At 42.1% G+C, this 19121-nt stretch overlaps 1 protein-coding gene across 6 annotated transcripts in view; it reads right to left on the bottom strand.

The window, feature by feature from the left end:
• Positions 1–19121, bottom strand: part of ARHGAP26 (Rho GTPase activating protein 26) — a 472331-nt gene that overhangs the window by 82638 nt on the left and 370572 nt on the right. For all 6 annotated transcript variants that reach the window (XR_010942153.1, XM_067732119.1, XM_067732122.1 and 3 more), the window contains one exon: positions 3626–3764. Coding sequence is in view for 5 of the 6 variants with exons in the window: in XM_067732119.1 (XP_067588220.1) it covers positions 3626–3764 (139 nt within the window). In the remaining variant the exon portion in view is untranslated. The remainder of the gene's footprint in view (positions 1–3625; positions 3765–19121) is intronic.

The following is a 19121-nucleotide window of genomic DNA, read 5'->3' as shown; positions in this document are numbered from 1 at the left end:
ACCCATGGATCACAGAACAAATATTAAACTGCAAGTATGCCAATGAGGAGGAAAAACATAACTGAACTCAAAAGGGAGTAGGCACACAGACATAATAGGAAATGAGGTTCTGAGAGTATCATACGAAGTCTGAAGGTAGAAGAGAGGTACATGGAGATATCGTGTAGGTGTACGTGTTTGTGTGTGTTCTCACAGGTGCGATCCCTGTAACACGATATCTACTCTACAGCAAGAATCTGAAGAAAGGTAAGGTCATGTGAAACCTGGAGAGGTGTCACAACGAACCCAGAGTGCACGACATGAAATCGACAGATGAATGGCGAGTGTCCACAGTGATATAAACAGCTAATGGACAACATCTGAACCCAGTTCCAGTTGAGCAGACAAAGGAATCTTGAGTTTGTGTGTTTAGGTTAAGAAGAAGGATCTGAGCCAGTCAGAAATTTAGAGCAAGCTCTGTAGACTCCAAACTGTGGTACGTATTCCACAGGTGGACACACAACAATTTTAAGGTCAAATGTGGATGAACATTTTTTAGCTGAACAGTTTCATATTTATTTTAATGTATATTAGAGAGTAATACAGTAAGACAATAAAATTCACGTTGTAGAAATTTTACTGAGTAGGATGAGGCCGTGTAAAGAAGTGAGCTGCTTTCAAATCGATTTATATAAATATATTAAACAAACAACAGTGCAAAAGTTATGTTTTTGTAGCCCAAAGAGTGAATGAAGGCCTATGTAAATGATTCAAGTTTGGGAAGTACTGAGCTAGGTATGGAAAGAGGCCTTAATCTGAAAAACATCACTGTACGGAAATACAGCATTTTTTCCCCCCACAAATTACCTGCAGTCTTCCCCAGCATTTTAACTCCAAAGAGTAAACTCAGTGAAGTGCTTTGATAGTCTTCTATCTTTGTCCATAGACCACAGGGGAGGGTTTGTGTGTGAAAACAGTACACTGTGACCTGCTCATCTAACGGTGGCGAGTGGCTGCACCGCAACCTAGGAGGGGCGAGAGCTGGCAGAACCTTCCAGCTCCTGCTCCTATGGTGCCTTTCCAGGCCAGCCTGGACATTACTCTAATTTCCCAGGAAAATAAGGGTTTCTAAAATCAATTCTAAAAAGTATATGTATACACGCACCCCTACGTGCCTTCCAATGAAAATGTTTCTGCAGAGAAAGGGAGGAAAGTTGAGCACCCCACAAATATCTGCGCATATGGAGATTCCAGCCCCATTTCCAGGGAGCGTCTCCTCGTGTTCAGAGGGAAGATGTAGTGCTTCACTGTCTTCCCGTCTCCCATCCTCCTGTCCCCTGTGTGCAGACAGGGACGGTTTGATCTGCAGCTTAGGCACGTCTGCTTTCACACATCCTTAACTTTCACCTGCTGCCTCGTGTGATAAAATTAATCTTGGGCAAGGATCTAATTGATTTTCTCCTAATCGCCATCTTCTTTCTTACATGCTCCCAGAATATGCTTTAAGACCTGATCCAGAGCTGCCTCTGTTTCCATCTAACCATAAACTCGGCACTATTTCAGGTCTTAGAGGAATTTACCAATATCGTCTGATCTGTCCTGATCTGCACTGGACATTGCTTAGTACAAAACCTTAGGTGACTGTGGCTGTCGTGGAAACATGAGAAGCATCTCACCCCACAGCTCGATGCTGTGTTTGTGGCAGATGTGGGTGAGGCCAGGCCTGTTCCAAGTGTTCTTTGTTACAGACCACAGCAAGAACGACCCCAGCCAGATACTTAAGGGGAACACAGGCTATTGTTCGATGGGAAGCCAATCCCAGTATGGGTCAAAGCCCTAAAACTGTGCATATCTGCTGACCTAGAAATTCTTCCAGGAATTGATCATAAGGAAATCATCATGAATATGAACAGATTTAGCTATGAGGATGATTACAGTGGCTTTACTCATAAAAGCAACATATCTGAAACAACCTCAGCGGTTGCACCAACGTGCAGCCATATTATGGGATATGACGACCTCTTTAAAAGCAGTGATCCTCCGAGGGTGGGGAAGATTTGTGTTCAGGAGTAATGATAAGGGAGGCCATTACTTCTGAATGACAAAGGGATAAAAAACATTTTCTGTAACAAAGATAGAGACACAAATCCAGATATGGAGTCTCTTTTCTCTTCAAAGCAAAGTGGGTCATTTTTCTGATTTGCGCCTTTACTGTAACTCATAGAGAATATTATAAATATTATATATATACAATAAATATCATATTTATATAAATATATAAAAATAAACATATAAATACATAAAAAATATAATAAGTATATAATAATAATAGCCCCGCCACACCTCCCAGCATTTACTGAGAACCATCTGAAGTGCTTTATTCCTCACAACAAGCCTATAAGGAAACTGTTATCCCTGTTTTCCGGAAGAGGAGACTGAGGCCATGCAATGGCAGATAACTGGCCCACGTCACACAGCCAGAGAGCAGCCAAGGAGGACTCTCACCCAGGCGCCCGGTGCCCATGAGTGCTTTCAACCACCACGTTCTCCTGGCTCCCTGAATGCACACACCTGAGAGCAGTTATCCTGCCGACTTACCATTACCTATTCACCTGTCTACTTCCTTTACTCAAATGTGAGCTCCTTACAGACGAGGTCACGTTTTTATACTCCCCGGTGTCTGCGTGTGATTAAACAGGAACTAATAATAGTAGCAGCAGCTCTCCATCGATGGCCTTTGCCACGTCTAGGCCTCTGCCAGCTGCCTAGCTGCATAAGTTCATTGAATCCGCACCATTTCCCTGTGAGGTAGGCCCTATTACCCCTACTTTACAGACAAGTAAACTGAGGCTGAGAGAAGGTAGGAGGCTTGCCTGAATGCTGTCACCGGCACAGGGACCCAGGGCTGCCTGCTTTCGGGCGCAGCTGGGACCCTCGACTCCCACCCTCCACCCCTGGACTTCCTCATTACAAAGGCTGAAACCAGACTGGAGATTTGAGGGCCCAGTAACCCAACTGCTGCAAAGAACTCAGAAATGCACAGGTGAAAACAAGATTCGATACAGCTGTGGTGAGAACACTCTGCTACTTGGAGCAAGGAGGGCAATGCTCTCCTATTAACCCGTGAATTAATTCCACACATTTACCAAGCAGCCACTGTGTGTCAGGCCCAGGAGAGGTGGCGGGGAAGGACGAGCAAGCCAAACAAGGCCCCTGTGCAGAGAGAGCCCCACTGCAGTGGGGCGTGTGACTCGCACAAATAAGCACCGAGTTACAACCCGAGAAAAGGAAGGGAAACTGGTTCTAGGGGAGCCGCTAACAAAAGACGGGCTGAATAAGCGACGCCTGAGCTTAGATCTGATCGTGCAGCTGGAGGAAAAGGGGCTCAGCTGTCTGCCCACAGGGGACTGGGAAAGAGGATCCTGGGCGGCGTGGCCCTCCCTTTCATCCTCAGCACCCCTGCTTCCTGTCCTGTCGAGGTTACTCAGCCACGGAACCCGGGAGGGTACAATGGCCGATACAGTGTCCTCAAGGACACAAAAGGCAGCAACGCACACAGAGAGGCTGGAGGTGAGCACCCCGGGCAGCTGGGAGGAGGCCTGGATGTCCCCCGGGGACCACGCTGGCCCTGAGTAGTGGCACTCACGTTTCTCTGTTGACTGCATGGTGTGGAAGAGCGTCAGGGGCCTCTCGCTGCAGGATGGGGGCTTGGAGTCACTGCTCTTCTTCCGAGACAGGTGCAGCTGGGCATTGGTGAGGGGCGCGTCAGGCACGGTGTTAAATATCTGCAAAATAGTTTCATAAAAAGGTTACACGCTACTGTGAACTGGGGAGACAGCACAGGTCCAGACAAGTACGACCGAAAAGCCTGATGGAGTCTAAGAATCAGCAAGAAAAAGACTGAAAAAGACCACCAGGATTTGCTCAGGACTCTATTTTAAACATCTCTAGGAATTGGCACGAAACATCCTCCTTTGGAAGCGCATCCCAAGGTTCGGGAACCATTCACTTCCACTTCTCACCCCTTCTGCTATCATTTCCACAGATCTGCCTTTTGTTGTTCTCTCTCCGGAGCCAATGGAAAGCTGCTGTGCTAAATGTAAGCCATTGTCTGCGAAGAGGGCTTAAAGTTTTTTGACCACCTTTGTCCAGAACGGATGAACTAAAACTACTTTGCTTTCCTCATTGGTTCTGTTTCCCAGTTCTTAACAACTGCTTCACAACTTTCTGAGGCTGTGAAACGTGCATTTAAATAACATCCCCCCAAAGAAGCCCAGAACAGGGCAGCACCTTCTAGTCCTCAGTCATCCCCAGAGGGAGCATCTAGTTCAGCAGCTCTGTGTTATCTTTGATGCTGAGCATTCTTTTTCTTATTTAAAAGAGGGAAAAAAGGTTGTTTCCCCCAAATCTTGATGATAGAAGTAACATACATACTACAAACAGTTTGGAAAATGTAGAAAAGCGTCAAGAAGAAAATAGAAAAATTCTCCCAATTCCACTATTTAGAGGTAACCACTGTTAGCATTTGAGTTTTATTTTCATATGAGGTTTTTTCTTTTAAGCTTTCATTGCAAAAAAAAGTCTACGGTAAAAACTGAGAAGAAAATTACATAAAAATCATGACAATGCTCATCTTTTTTCCTACAGATCCAAGTACGACAGAATTATTATAATAGCTACCACTTACATGGCACTTACCATGATTACAGTCACTGCCACGCAAGGTCAGCTCCCTAGGGACCAGTCACTGCGTGTATTTTCCATGTAGCTCACTCAGTTCTGAGTGACTTTGAACTTCAAGTACTGTCCTCACCATTTATAATGAAGGACTGAGGCAGAGAGGTTAAGCTGCCACAATTACAGATACACTTACAGATGATAACATAGAAACCTATGTCCCTAGATTTTCTCAGTTCCTTTTAAAATGCATATAATAACAACAACACTAATTCATTCAATCTAGAAAGATCTTTTCAGCATCTCCTTTATACCAGGCACTCTGGGTACAAAAGTGCTTGAGGCCAACATGTCTCCTGTGGTTAGAGAATTTGCATCTAGTAGCTGTGATTTACTGAGCATCTACCATGTCAAGTGCTTTGTATGAGTTATCTCATTTAATGTTAAAGCACGCTTCTCCATAATTGGAATTCTATTCTTTATACAGTTTTGTATCCTATACGTTTTCTCTAACATTATATTGTAACATTTCCCCCTTCATGAAGAAAATCTTTACACCTGATTCTTCCTGGTTGTATAACACACCCACTGTATTAAGATATCAATATTCATTGATCCACTCATTATCATCTCTTACTCTCTGGAGCTGGCCTCCTTCTGGATTTTCTCTTTCCCAACATCATGAGTAATGAGAGCACAGTGGTGGCACCTCCACTCCCCTCACCTATGGGTGGCCCTAGACACATCAGAGTCTTTCTCATGGCTTTCTCTCCTTTGTGTGTGCATTTAAAAGCAGAACTCAGAAGCTGAGACATAGGAAGCAAAGTCATAAGAATGATAAGAATTTCAGCCAAAACAGCTGCTCTCCATGAGTTGGCAGGTCCTTGGGCTCCAATGATGCCAGCCAGCTGGTTCAGTCAGTCTTGCTCCCAAACGCAGCTGTCTGAAAACAGCATTATCATATTTTCCCTAGGGGACTGAATTTTCAACAAAATAAATTGAATCACTACATAGCTGAGTTCAACTGGGGAGAGGATGTAAGGAGAGAAGGGGACCTAAAACAAAAACAACAAAAACCTCCTGGCTGGGCTTCCCAGGTGGTGTAGTGGTTGAGAGTCTGCCTGCCGATGCAGGGGACACGGGTTCGTGCCCCGGTCCAGGAGGATCCCACATGCCGCGGAGCGGCTGGGACCGTGAGCCATGACCGCTGAGCCTGCACGTCCAGAGCCTGTGCTCCACAACGGGAGAGGCCACAACAGTGAGAGGCCCGCGTACAACAAAAACAAAACAAAACAAAACAAAACAAAACCTTTTGGCTTCCAGAGGAGTTGGAACCCCTAAAAACAAGTACCAGTGTTACACATGTCACCAGGCTCCTTCTGAGCATCTTCAAGGGAAGAAAAGAGAAATTATGGTTGTTGTTGAGCTCAAGGACCACTAAGCTTCTCAGAAGCTCTCTCCCGCTTTGTTCTGTCCTCCAACAATGCTGAGCCAGGGCTGCTCCTAAGTGACACCCCGTGCACCATTACCACTGGCACTTGCTCCTAGATAGGAGTGTTTGCCCCTGCCAGCCACTGTGCAAGGTACTTTACATGACTTATCTCTAAGTCAAAGGTACTAAGCAGGATGACCACTCCACAAGGAGAGATTTCCTAATGCCACACGGCTTAGCAGGAGAGGGGCTGGGATGGGACCCTAGGGCTGTAGTTTCTAACATCTCCACTCCCCACCTCTGCAGCGGTCCTCAGCATTCAGCTTGTCTTCTCCAGCTAATCTACACTACAGAAGCCAGTGCCCAAACCCACAAGTACAGATTTCAACAAATAATGATATCCCTTAGCACCCTTCTGCCTCTGGCCTTAAGTACAGCATGTTCGGCAATCCGAGCTAAAAAACATCTGGGAATGAATTCAGACACACTGACAGGTCCCCACCTCCTTATGTCTGGCCTCCAAATTTTTTCTTTTCCTTTTATTTTTCCTTTTTCATTTCTTTTCTCTTATTTTTTTAATACTTTTTATTGGAGTATAGTTTCTTTACAATGTTGTGTCAGTTTGTCTCTTTTCCTAAAGAGCTACTGAGAATGAGATCCTCACTCAACCACAATGTGAAGAAAGATAATGCACATGCATTTTCACTTCAACTGTCACCAGAAACGTGAGCATTTCTTCTTCCTAAAAATTGTAGTAGATGCTGGAGAAACAAAGAAGAGTGAGTCGTGAGGAAGGACCATGGATTTAGACAGATGCGTGGAAAATTGCTTTCAAAACAGTGTTTATACATGGGCAAACGGGAGGAGACACAGGAACACATGAGAATTACATTCTGCTCATGGGCTGTTTTCTCTAAAAGGAAAGCTACTGGAGCATACTAGAATCAGTTCTAGGAGAGGGAGACTTTCACCATGGGCCAGAGCTATAGTCCTGAAGGCCAGCTCTCTGGGTCTCAGTGTGAGCCAGGTCCAGGCTTTTGAAGAACTCCGAAGGGCTATTCTTGAGATCAAATGCACTAATGTGCAAGTGAGGCCTGCTGCGAAATGTGGAGTGCCAGACACGGGACTGTCACCACTATGATTACACATGGTTTTCCCAGGCACAAGGGCACCTCTACAAATCAGACCAAGTCAGAACAGAAGACACAGACCTTCACTAAGGAGTCTGGGCAATCATTCCCCAAATTACTTTTGTTCCTTTAACTCTGAAACTTGAATACATGCAAGTTGTTAAAAGGCTGCTCACTGCCTGGCCACCTTCTCAGCCAGGCCAAAAGATGTGTCTGTGAAAAAAGCTTGAGTTGAATTCTGATGAGAATCCAAATGCTTCATAGTTTGGCTGGTTGTTCCAATCCTATTTTGTTTGGAAGGGATGACTTCAAGAGAATCCCATGAAGTTTCCTTCGTTCTGTTGAGAAGAGTCACTGTACAAACGCCTCTGCTGAACGATGGAAGCATGAGCTCATGTAATCTCTGTGCAATGGATTTATGGAGCTCTACCATGTGTCTGGAATAATCTCATTTCACAGAGGCTTTCCAACTTAACACAAAAGGGGGGGATTTATTCTGTGCCCCAAGTGCCCCATTAATTCTGTTCAAACTTACAAACGAATTCTGACTTAGTCAGGAATGCCTTAGAAATAAAAGTTACAAGGAAGGCTATAAGCCTTCTGGAAGCTACCAGGGAGTAAGATTGTAAAATAAAATAAAAATATGATTCTGGGGCTTCCCTGGTGGTGCAGTGGTTGAGAGTCCGCCTGCCGATGCAGGGGACAGGGGTTCGTGCCCCAGTCCGGGAAGATCCCACATGCCGCGGAGCGGCTGGGCCCGTGAGCCATGGCCGCTGAGCCTGCGCGTCCGGAGCCTGTGCTCCGCAACGGGAGAGGCCACAACAGTGAGAGGCCTGCGTACCGCGCAAAAAAAAAAAAAAAAAGATTCTGGATAACGCTCCCAAGTGTCCCCAATTTCAAGCTTCCTATAAGTGGAATTAGCAGACCTGTAAATACCAAGCTGCTGTTTCTCCCTAAGCTGTGTGGCAGAGTGGTCAGGGGTGACTTGGCAGAGGCTGTAACATAGAACTGGGCTGAGTCCTGATCCAGCTGCTCAGTGGGCAGGACCTACAGCTACACTGACTTTCACCGTCAGAGACATTGGCATCACTGCCATGTCACGGATGTCACCTATATGTGGAATCTGAAAAAAAAAGGTACAAATGGACTTATTTATAAAACAGAAACAGAGTCACAGATGTAGAAAACAAGCCTATGGTTACCAAGGGGGAAAGGGAGGGAGGGATAAATTGGGAGATTGGGACTGACATAGACACACTACTATATATAAAATAGATAACTAATAAGAACCTACCTTATAGCACAGGGAACTCTGCTCAATACTCTGTAATGACCTATATGGGAAAAGAATCTAATATATGTATAACTGATTCACTTTGCTGTACAGCAGAAACTAACACAACATTGTAAATCAACTATACGCCAATAAAAATTAAAAAATAAACCTAAACACCATCCAAAAAAAGTATATATATATAAATATATATATATATATATATATATATATATATATAGGAAAGGAATTTACAGTCATTATATGGGTATAAAGCAAATAGGTGTTGGAGCTATACAGACTTGGGTTCAACTCGGGCAAGAGCCTTAACCCCTCTGAGACTGCTTCCCTTGTGTAAATGGGGATCTAACACCTGTCTTGCAGGGATACTGAAAAGCTAATGCATATTAAATGCTGAGCACAGAAACTGACAGAGTGGGCTGGAGGTAGTGGTGGTATAAGTGACAATAAAAATATCCAAAGTTTATTGAGTGTTTATCATGCTGTTATTCACATGGATTATCTCAGGATTTTACTCTACTATTATTCTTGTCATCTTGTAGGTGAGGAAACTGAGACTCATTGAGACTAACAGATTTGTTCAAGGTCACATAAATGAGTACAGCTGGACTGGGACTTAAGACAGCTTAGCTGGACTGTCTGGGTCTTAACCACCTGTGGCCTTTATACGTGTCAGTAATTTGAGAGACAGAGGACGAAATGCAAAGATCATAAGTTCTGGAGTCTGATGGATCTGATTTTAGTCACTCACTAGCTCTGTGACTTTGAGCAAGTTATATAACTCTGACCTTTAGCTGTCACATCTGTAAAAATTCCCGGGACTGAGGTGAGGCCTGAAGCACCTAACACTGTTTGACACTCAAGTGTTCAAAAGACATGATTGCATTAATAAAAAAGTATAAGAAGGGAAATAACTGGAGACTCAACAATGAATTATCTACAGTCAGGACATGAAGATTTAATTTATAAGTGCAAATTTAATTACTGCTCTTTGTATAACATCGATCTCAACTGCTTACAACATTAGAATTTGCTGTTCTTTTCCCGTTGCATTGTCTACAAAATTCAAATTTCACTGGCCCCCCTCGGGCCCATCTTGACATTGGAGACCATTGACACTTGTGGAATTTATTCTTAGCCATGTCACATACACATTTTTATACCTTTTCCAATCCCACCTGTAACATGCTCCTGCAATTTACAAGGATTAGAAGCCTTCCCGTAACGTGTGTGGTATACTCTTTATTACGTGCTGTGATTTTTATGGGAGGAAAATTAGGTCATGATGAAGAGTTCCTGGTCTGTAGCTCTGAGACAATAAATCAATGACAGAGGCCTAGGATTACAAGGCAAAAGAGAAAGGCTTCTATAAGAGAAGAGACTAAGCATTTTCCTAAAACATAAATGTATCAGGGTTTCAAGTAACAAAAAATAATAACAAGTTATGGGCTTGGTTAGTCTGAGGAGTATCTGCTTTGGAGGTGGAGGAGTAGGCCTACGGAGCATGGCTCACACAGTGCCCACTCTTTCTATCCACAGGCTGTAGAACAGGACTGCTCAGGGCACGAGAAGCCATAAACCCAGCACCTTTCTGCTGGAAAGCCAGGCAAGTCTTAGCAGGGCTCATTTAATATACCAGTTAAGAAGCCAAATTCAGAGGCTACAGACACAGAGAGGTTTTTTTTTAAGGAGAGTTGGAAGTCCGATGTCCTGTTGATATCAGCATTTTGGCCCAGGGAACAACAATTCGGAAAGTAGCTGGAGTAGTTTTATTAAAAGTCCCTCAAAAGGAAACAATTCCATTTAGTAACTGGCAGTATATACAGTCAACCTGGGTAATCCATGGGATGCTGTGATTTTCCTTATCTCCAGAAAGATTCTATTTCCTGTTTTCTTTGCTGACAGAGAGGAATGGATTAAAACATAACAAAACTCCACCCTTATTTGAGAACCATTAAAGGAGCTCAAACAATGATTGGTTTATCTGGGGCTTTATTGGCTGGGGGTGGGGGTGCTGCAGAATACAGATGTTCAGATCCACTACCTTATGACACTAACGAAGAACTGTCTGCATGGCACTTGACACAGCAAATAGAAGAAAAGCCTGTGACAGAGCATTCCAGCCGAGCATATAAGTAAATCTAGTTTATTTCTAAACCTAACATGGACAGGACCAAAAAGAATATACTCAGAAACCAATGTAAGGAAAGGTAACAACAACAACAATAAATCAACGAACAGATGAAAAAAGCCATGGTCATGAGGCACAAGAGTAAAGTGTGCAGGCATTCTTCTTCATCATCATCATTATCATCACCATCACCATCATCAATTTTGCATATCAACAGCCGATTGAAATAACAAGGAAATGAAATACAACTGCCCAACACTTTGTCAGTTGCCACAAACTGTTCAAATCAATTGCATTCTATTAATTGATGCACATTTTGTGTACAAACCCCAACACTGATACAATGGATTCCAAAGCCGCCAACATCTTGGTAAAAGCAGATCAAGGCAGTTTGGTGGGCCCAAATCAACTCAAATCAAGACAACCTTGGAAGATACTACCATGTTAACAGGAACGCAAGTTTGCTTAGGACTCGCTGCTTACACTAGCTGTTAAGCAAGGACATCCATGGTTGCTCACTCTTCTCCTTGACATATAAGATTAAACGTTAACATGTATTAAAAAGGGGCAAAAAAAAAAAAGGGGGCACTGATCTTTGGGCATTTCTAAGAATTAACAACTCAAAGATCACCACTCCTACCTCTTCCAAAGCCTACTGATGGACTGGAAAAAGAATCATGATAACTTATTTTGTAAAACATCAATAGTCATTCAAAGGAGCAATACTGATAAAAGCACATGGTGCATGGGCACATGTGCACACCCAGATCCTGCTTCATGTGCAGAAACCCTTTTGAATGTCACAGCCAAAAGAAACATCGTGGACTGTTCAAAACAATCCTACTATTACAGGTTGGAACTTAACAGGAAGATGTTAAGACATACACATAATCTGAGATTTCATGTTTAACCAAATCTATGAAAAGGTGGCAGTTTGATTCTTGACAGGATTGTTTTTCCTAGACATTTAAATTTTTCAAAGTCATTGGCAAGCTAACCTTTAAAAAGAGAAATAAAAGGAAAACCTTATAAGAAATTGCAGAATTTCTGGGCTTTTCGGTATCTTGAACAATGACAGCGTTCAGTATTTTGAAATCTTAACTAGATGCATATAAATATTGATAACTTCCACTATAACCCCAAGTATTCGGCTAATTGATGTTTTAAGGCTCAGGGTGACAAGGTGTGAGCTGGGTAAAGATTCTGTGCATACAGAAATGGTAACTTAAAATAATTATTACCCTGAGCTTCCCTGGTGGCGCAGTGGTTGAGAGTCTGCCTGCCAATGCAGGGGACACGGGTTCGAGCCCTGGTCTGGGAAGATCCCACGTGCCACGGAGCAACTGGGCCCGTGAGCCACAAATACGGAGCTCTGCGCGTCTGGAGCCTGTGCTCCGCAGCAAGAGAGGCCGTGACAGTGAGAGGCCTGTGCACCACGATGAAGAGCGGCCCCCGCTCGCCGCAACTAGAGAAAGCCCTCGCACAGAAACGAAGACCCAACACAGCCAAAAATAAATAAATGAATAAATAAATTTACATAAAAAAAATTATTACCCTAAAGCAAACAGAGAAAGAGCCAAAGTCTTTGCCCTCTGAACTTTTAACTCTGAAATCTGACTACAGATAAAAAGAGCCAGACTCTGAAGTCTGTTCTTTAGCTTTCAGAGAATCCAAGTCGAGTCCAGGGTATGGAGCTGTTGATGGGAAATGATGCCATGAGCTACTATTTCCCTTTAGCAAGTCTGGCAAAAAGACCCAAATAAAAGCCATTAGGATCCTACTCTACCCTGTAATAAGTAAAGGCTGTAGGTCAAAGGTTACAGTCTCTGGGCAAGACTTTGTTTTTATTTAGTGAGTGATTCTGATATCAGCAACCAGAGAACAACCTGGTTCACCTTCCAGGGATGTCCTTCTCAAGTGCTGATACAATCATTTTCCCTCTCTACTTGGAATCCCCTGAGAGCTCCCATTTTTCAGAAGTAAATGCCAACCTTTTCCCATAGCTTTCAAGACCCTTGACAGAGAGGCTCAGTCCAATCTCTGGCATCATCTCTGACCACTTGCTAACATAACCCAAAGTTCTTTCACAACCATTTCGTTTTAATACACACGAGCTGATTGACGTTGATTAACTGATTAATGTTCCTCTGGAAGGCTGTCCCCCCATCTCCATTCTTGCTCTGCCTAGAAATTGTCTATTTATCTGTCAGAGCCAGGTACAAGCAGAATTAAATTATTTCTCCTCAGTGGGACCACACACTTTATTCATCTTACTGGATGCCACTTAGCACACTATATTATGGTTAGTTATATCCTGAGAAAACAGGAGGGCCTTGGAAAACACGGTCCTGTCTCATTTATCTCAGGTCAAGAGTAGGTGCTCAATAAATGCAGTCATTAGAGATTAACAAGAATAGATTTAATAGCTTGGGTTATGAAAGGAGTCCTAAGTTCAACCCTAGTTCTTCTCCTAACAAGCTGTTTTTTCAACTCTCTGGACTTTAGGTTCAAAATTTGTAAAATAGAGCTAAAAATACTGACCTTACAGTGTTGCTGTGAAAAATAAATGATATGATGAATAAAAGGCTGCTTAGCACAATGCCTTGGGGACAATAAGCTGTAAGTAAAAGTTAACTATTACTATCATTAGTTTTAGTACTGCTGGACTATGTACATTAAAAAGACCCATTACCTTCAACTGAGTAAATAAATCAGTCTGTATTAGCAACACGGAAAAAGAAGAATTATCAGGAGCCCCCATGCATAATCCTTATCTTCTGGCTTTTTCCTCTCTGCCTTCACTTACGTTGGGATATATATTTTGTACAAATTGGTCCAAACATTGCTCCCCTCCCCAGGGCTGTGCAGGAGGTGAAGGACGAAGTTTCTGAAGCATCACAACAGGGTAAGTATGTGGTTAGCGTACTTAATTTGACCGAATTGAATGTCTTTGAGAAACACATCACTAAGGCTCCCATGAACAAGAAACACGTGGGATCTCTGTGACAAGAGATGATCAGCAGGGGATGTTTCTAGACAAACAGGTGCTCTCTTTTTTCTTCTTTTTGTAAACAAGCTTCTGTCTCCTTTTTTTGAATTTTTGAATTTTCTTTTATTTATTTTCTTATACAGCAGGTTCTCATTAGTCACCAATTTTATACACATCAGTATATACATGTCAATCCCAATCACCCATTTCATCACACACACACCCCCCCGCTGCTTCCCCCCTTGGTGTCCATAGGTTTGTTCTCTACATCTGTGTCTCAATTTCGGCCCTGCAAACCGCTGTAGCTGTACCATTTTTCTAGGTTCCACATATATGCATTAATATACGATATTTGTTTTTCTCTTTCTGACTTACTTCACTCTGTGTGACAGTCTCTAGATGCATCCACGTCTCTACAAATGATCCAACTTCGTTCATTTTTATGGCTGAGTAATATTCCATTGTATATATGTACCACATCTTCTTTATCCATTCATCTGTCAATAGGCATTTAGGTTGCTTCTATGACCTGGCTATTGTAAATACTGCTTCAATGAACACTGGGGTGCATGTGTCTTTTTGAATTATGGTCTTCTTTGGGTATATGCCCAGTAGTGGGATTGCTGGGTCATATGGTAATTCTATTTTTAGTTCTTTGAGGAACCTCCATACTGTTCTCCATAGTGGCTGTACCAATTTACATTCCCACCAACAGTGCAAGAGGAACGGTTCCCTGTTCTCCACATCCTCTCCAGCATTTGTTGTTTGTAGATTTGCTAATGATGCCCATTCTAATTGGTGTGAGGTGATACCTCATTGTAGTTTTGACTTGCATTTCTCTAATAATTAGTGATGTTGAGCAGCTTTTCATGTGCTTCTTGGCCAACTGTATGTCTTCTGTGGAGAAATGTCTATTTAGGTCTTCTGCCCATTTTTGGATTGGGTTGCTTGTTTTTTTAATAGTGAGAGCAGCATGAGCTGTTTATATATTGGTGAGATTAATCCTTCGTCCATTGATTCATTTACAAATATTTTCTCCCATTCGGAAGGTTGTCTTTTCGTCTTGTTTATGGTTTCCTTTGCTGTGCAAAAGCTTTGAAGTTTCATTAGGTCCCATTTGTTTATTTTTGCTTTTATTCCCATTACTCTAGGAGGTGAATCAAAAAATATCTTGGTGTGATTTATATCAAAGAGTGCTCTTCCTATGTTTTCCTCTAAGAGTTTTAAAGTGTCCGGTCTTACATTTAGGTCTCTAATCCATTTTGAGTTTATTTTTGTGTATGCTGTTAGGAAGTGTTCTACTTTAATTCTTTTACACGTAGCTGTCCAGTTTTCCCAGCACCACTTATTGAAGAGACTGTCTCTTCTCCATTGTATATTCATGCCTCCTTTGTCATAGATTAGCTGACCAAAGATGCGTGGGTTTATCTCTGGGCTTTCTATCTTGTTCCATATATATTTCTGTTTTTGTGCCAATACCATATTGTCTTGATTATTGTAGCTTTGTAGTATAGTCTGAAGTCAGGGAGTCTGATTCCTCCAGCTCTGCTTTTTTCCCTCAAGACTGCTTTGGCTATTCAGGGTCTTTTGTGTCTCCATACACATTTTAAGTTTTTTGTTCTAGTTCTGTAAAAAACGCCATTGGTAATTTGATAGGGATTACATTGAATCTGTAGATTGCTATGGGTAGTACAGTCATTTTCACATTACTGATGCTTCCAATCCAAGAACATGGTATGTCTCTCCATCTGCTGGTGTCATCTTTAATTTCTTTCATCAGTGTCTTGTAGTTTTCTGCATACAGGTCTTTTGTCTCCCTAGGTAGGTTTATTCCTAGGTATTTTATTCTTTTTGTTGCAATGGTAAACGGGAGTGTTTTCTTAATTTCTCTTTCAGATTTTTCATCATTAGTATATAGCAATGCAAGAGATTTCTGTGCATTAATTTTGTATCCTGCAACTTAACCAAATTCATTGATTAGCTCTAGTAGTTTTCTGGTGGCATCTTCAGGATTCTCTATGCATAGTATCATGTCATCTGCAAACAGTGACAGTCTTACTTCTTCTTTTCCAATTTGTATTCCTTTTATTTCTTTTTCTTCTCTGATTGCTGTGGCTAGGACTTCCAAGACTATGTTGAATAATAGTGGTGAGAGTGGACATCCTTGTCTTGTTCCTGATCTTAGAGCAAATCCTTTCAGTTTTTCACCATTGAGAATGATGTTTGCTGTGGGTTTGTCATATATGGCCTTTATTATGTTGAGGTAGGTTCCCTCTATGCCTACTTTCTGGAGAGTTTTTATCATAAATGGGTGTTGAATTTTGTCAAAAGCTTTTTCTGCATCTATTGAGATGATCATATGGTTTTTCTTCTTCAATTTGTTAATATGGTGTATCACATTGATTGACTTGCGTATATTGAAGAATCCTTGCATCCCTGGGATAAATCCCACTTGATCATGGTGTGTGATCCTTTTCATGTGTTGTTGGATTCTGCTTGCTAGTATTTTGTTGAGGATTTTTGCATCTATATTCATCAGTGATATTGGTCTGTAATTTTCTTTTTTTGTAGGATCTTTGTCTGGTTTTGGTATCAGGGTGATGGTGGCCTCATAGAATTAGTTTGGGAGTGTTCCTTCCTCTGCAACTTTTCAGAAGAGTTTGAGAAGGATGTGTGTTAGCTCTTCGCTAAATGTTTGATAGAATTCACCTGTGAAGCCATCTGCTCCTGGACAGTTGTTTGCTGGAAATTTTTAACCACAGTTTCAATTTCATTACTTGTGATTGGTCTGTTCATATTTTCTATTTCTTCTTGGTTCAGTCTTGGAAGGTTATACCTTTCTAAGAATTTGTCCATTTCTTCCAAGTTGTCCATTTTATTGGCATAGAGTTGCTTGTAGTAGTCTCTTAGGATGCTTTGTATTTCTGCGGTGTCTGTTGTAACTTCTCCTTTTTCATTTCTAATTTTATTGATTTGAGTCCTCGCCCTCTTTTTCTTGATGAGTCTGGCTAATGGTTTATCAATTTTGTTTATCTCCTCGAAGAACAAGCTTTTAGTTTTATTGATCCTTGCTATTGTTTTCTTTGTTTTTATTTCATTTATTTCTGCTCTGATCTTTATGATTTCTTTCCTTCTGCTAACTTTGGGTTTTGTTCATTCTTCTTCCTCTAGTTCCTTTAGGTGTACTATTAGATTGTTTATTTGAGATTTTTCTTGTTTCTTGAGATAGGCTTGTATAGCTATAAACTTCCCTCTTAGAACTGCTTTTGCTGCATCCCATAGGTTTTGGATCTTCGTGTTTTCATTGTCATTTGTCTCTAGGTATTTTTTGATTTCCTCTTTGATTTCTTCAGTGATCTCTTGGTTATTTAGTAACATATTGTTTAGCCTCTATGTGTTTCTATTTTTTCCAGGGTTTTTCCTGTAATTGATATCTACTCTTATAGCGTTGTGGTCAGAAAAGATGCTTGATATGATTTTAATTTTCTTAAATTTACTGGGGCTTGATTTGTGACCCAAGATGTCATCTATCCTGGATAATGTTGCATGCACACTTGAGAAGAAAGTGTAATCTGCTGTTTTTGGATGGAATGTCCTATAAATATCAATTAAATCTATCTGGTCTGTTATGTCATTTAAAGCTTGTGTTTCCATAATTATTTTCATTTTGGATGATCTGTCCATTGGTGTAAGTGAGGTGTTAAAGTCCCCCACTATTATTGTGTTACTGTTGGTTTCCTCTTTTGTAGCTGTTAGGAGTTGCCTTATGTATTGCCTTATGTATTGAGGTGCTCCTATGTTGGGTGCATATATATTTATAATTGTTATATCTTCTTCTCTGCGCTTCCTGGACTAGGGTGGCTATTTCCTTTCCCATGTTAGGGAAGTTTTTGACTATAATCTCTTCAAATATTTTCTCAGGTCATTTCTCTCTCTCTTCTGCTTCTGGGACCCCTAAAATGCGAATGTGTCTGTGTTTAATGTTGTCCCAGAGGTCTCTTTGGCTGTCTTCATTTCTTTTCATTTTTTTTTCTTTATTCTGTTCCGCAGCAGTAAATTCCACCATTCTGTCTTCCAGGTCACTTATCTGTTTTTCTGCCTCGGTTATTCTGCTGTTGATTCCTTCTAGTGTAGTTTTCATTTCAGTTATTGTATTGTTCATCTCTCTTTGTTTGTTCTTTAATTCTTCTAGGTCTTTGTTAAACATTTGTTGCATCTTCTCGATCTTTGCCTCCATTCTTTTTCCGAGGTCCTGGATCACCTTCACTATCATTATTCTGAATTCTTTTTCTGTAAGGTTGCCTATCTCCACTTCATTTAGTTGTTTTTCTGGGGTTTTATCTTGTTCATCTGGTACATAGCCCTCTGCATTTTCACCTTGTCTGTCTTTTTGTGAATGTGTTTTTTGTTCCACAGGCTGCAGGACTGTAGTTCTTCTTGCTTCTGCTGTCTGCCCTCTGGTGGATGAGGCTGTCTAAGAGATTTGTGCAAGTTTCCTGATGAGTGGGACTGGTGGTGGGTAGAGCTGGCTGTTGCTCTGGTGGGCAGAGCTCAGTAAAACTCTAATCCCCTTGACTGCTGATGGGTGGGGCTGGGTTCCCTCCCTGTCAGTTGTTTGGCCTGAGACGACCCAACACTGGAGCGTGCAGGCTCTTTGGTGGGGCTAATGGCGGACTCTGGGAGGGCTCACTCCAAGGAGTACTTCCCAGAACTTCTGTTGCCAGTATCCTTGTCCTCAGAGTGAGCCACAGCCACACACTGCCTCTGCAGGAGACCCTCCAACACTAGCAGGTAGGTCTGGTTCAGTCTCCCTTGGGGTCACTGCTCCTTCCCCTGGGTCCCAATGCACACACTACTTTGAGTGTGCCCTCCAAGAGTGGAGTCACTGTTTCCCCCAGTCCTGTCAGAGTCCTGTAATCAAATCCCCCTAGCCTTCAAACTCTGATTCTCTAGGAATTCCTCTTCCCGTTGCCAGACCCCCAGGTTGGGAAGCCTGATGTGGGGCTCAGAACCTTCACTCCAGTGGGTGGCCTTCTGTGGTATAAGTGTTCTCCAGTTTGAGAGTCACCCACCCAGCAGTTATAGGATTTGATTTTATTGTGATTGCGCCCCTCCTACTGTTTCTTTGCGGCTTCTCCTTTGTCTTTGGATGTGGGGTTTCTTTTTTGGTGAGTTCTAGTGTCTTCCTGTCGATGATTGTTCAGCAGTTAGTTGTGACTCTGGTGTTCTCCCAAGAGGGAGTGAGAGCATGTCCTTCTACTCCGCCATCTTGGTTTAGGCTCTTCTCGCTTCTAAACAGGTGCTGTCTTGAGGGTGTGTGGATGTGCCAGGGACAACATAAAGCAGTTCAGGAGTTATCTTCATTTTTAACCCTTTGTCTGAATGTCTAGTGTTAATCCTTAGTAAACAATGAGGGAGAGGGAGGAGGGGGAGGAGAAGAAAGGGGAGGGGTGGAGAGGAAAGGCCATATGATTTAGCCAGTTAAAACA

Source organism: Pseudorca crassidens, chromosome 3 (assembly GCF_039906515.1).
Source record: "Pseudorca crassidens isolate mPseCra1 chromosome 3, mPseCra1.hap1, whole genome shotgun sequence".
NCBI lineage: Eukaryota > Metazoa > Chordata > Mammalia > Artiodactyla > Delphinidae > Pseudorca > Pseudorca crassidens.
The sequence above is the reverse complement of the archived record's forward strand: the minus strand, read 5'-3'. Positions and strand labels throughout refer to the sequence as shown.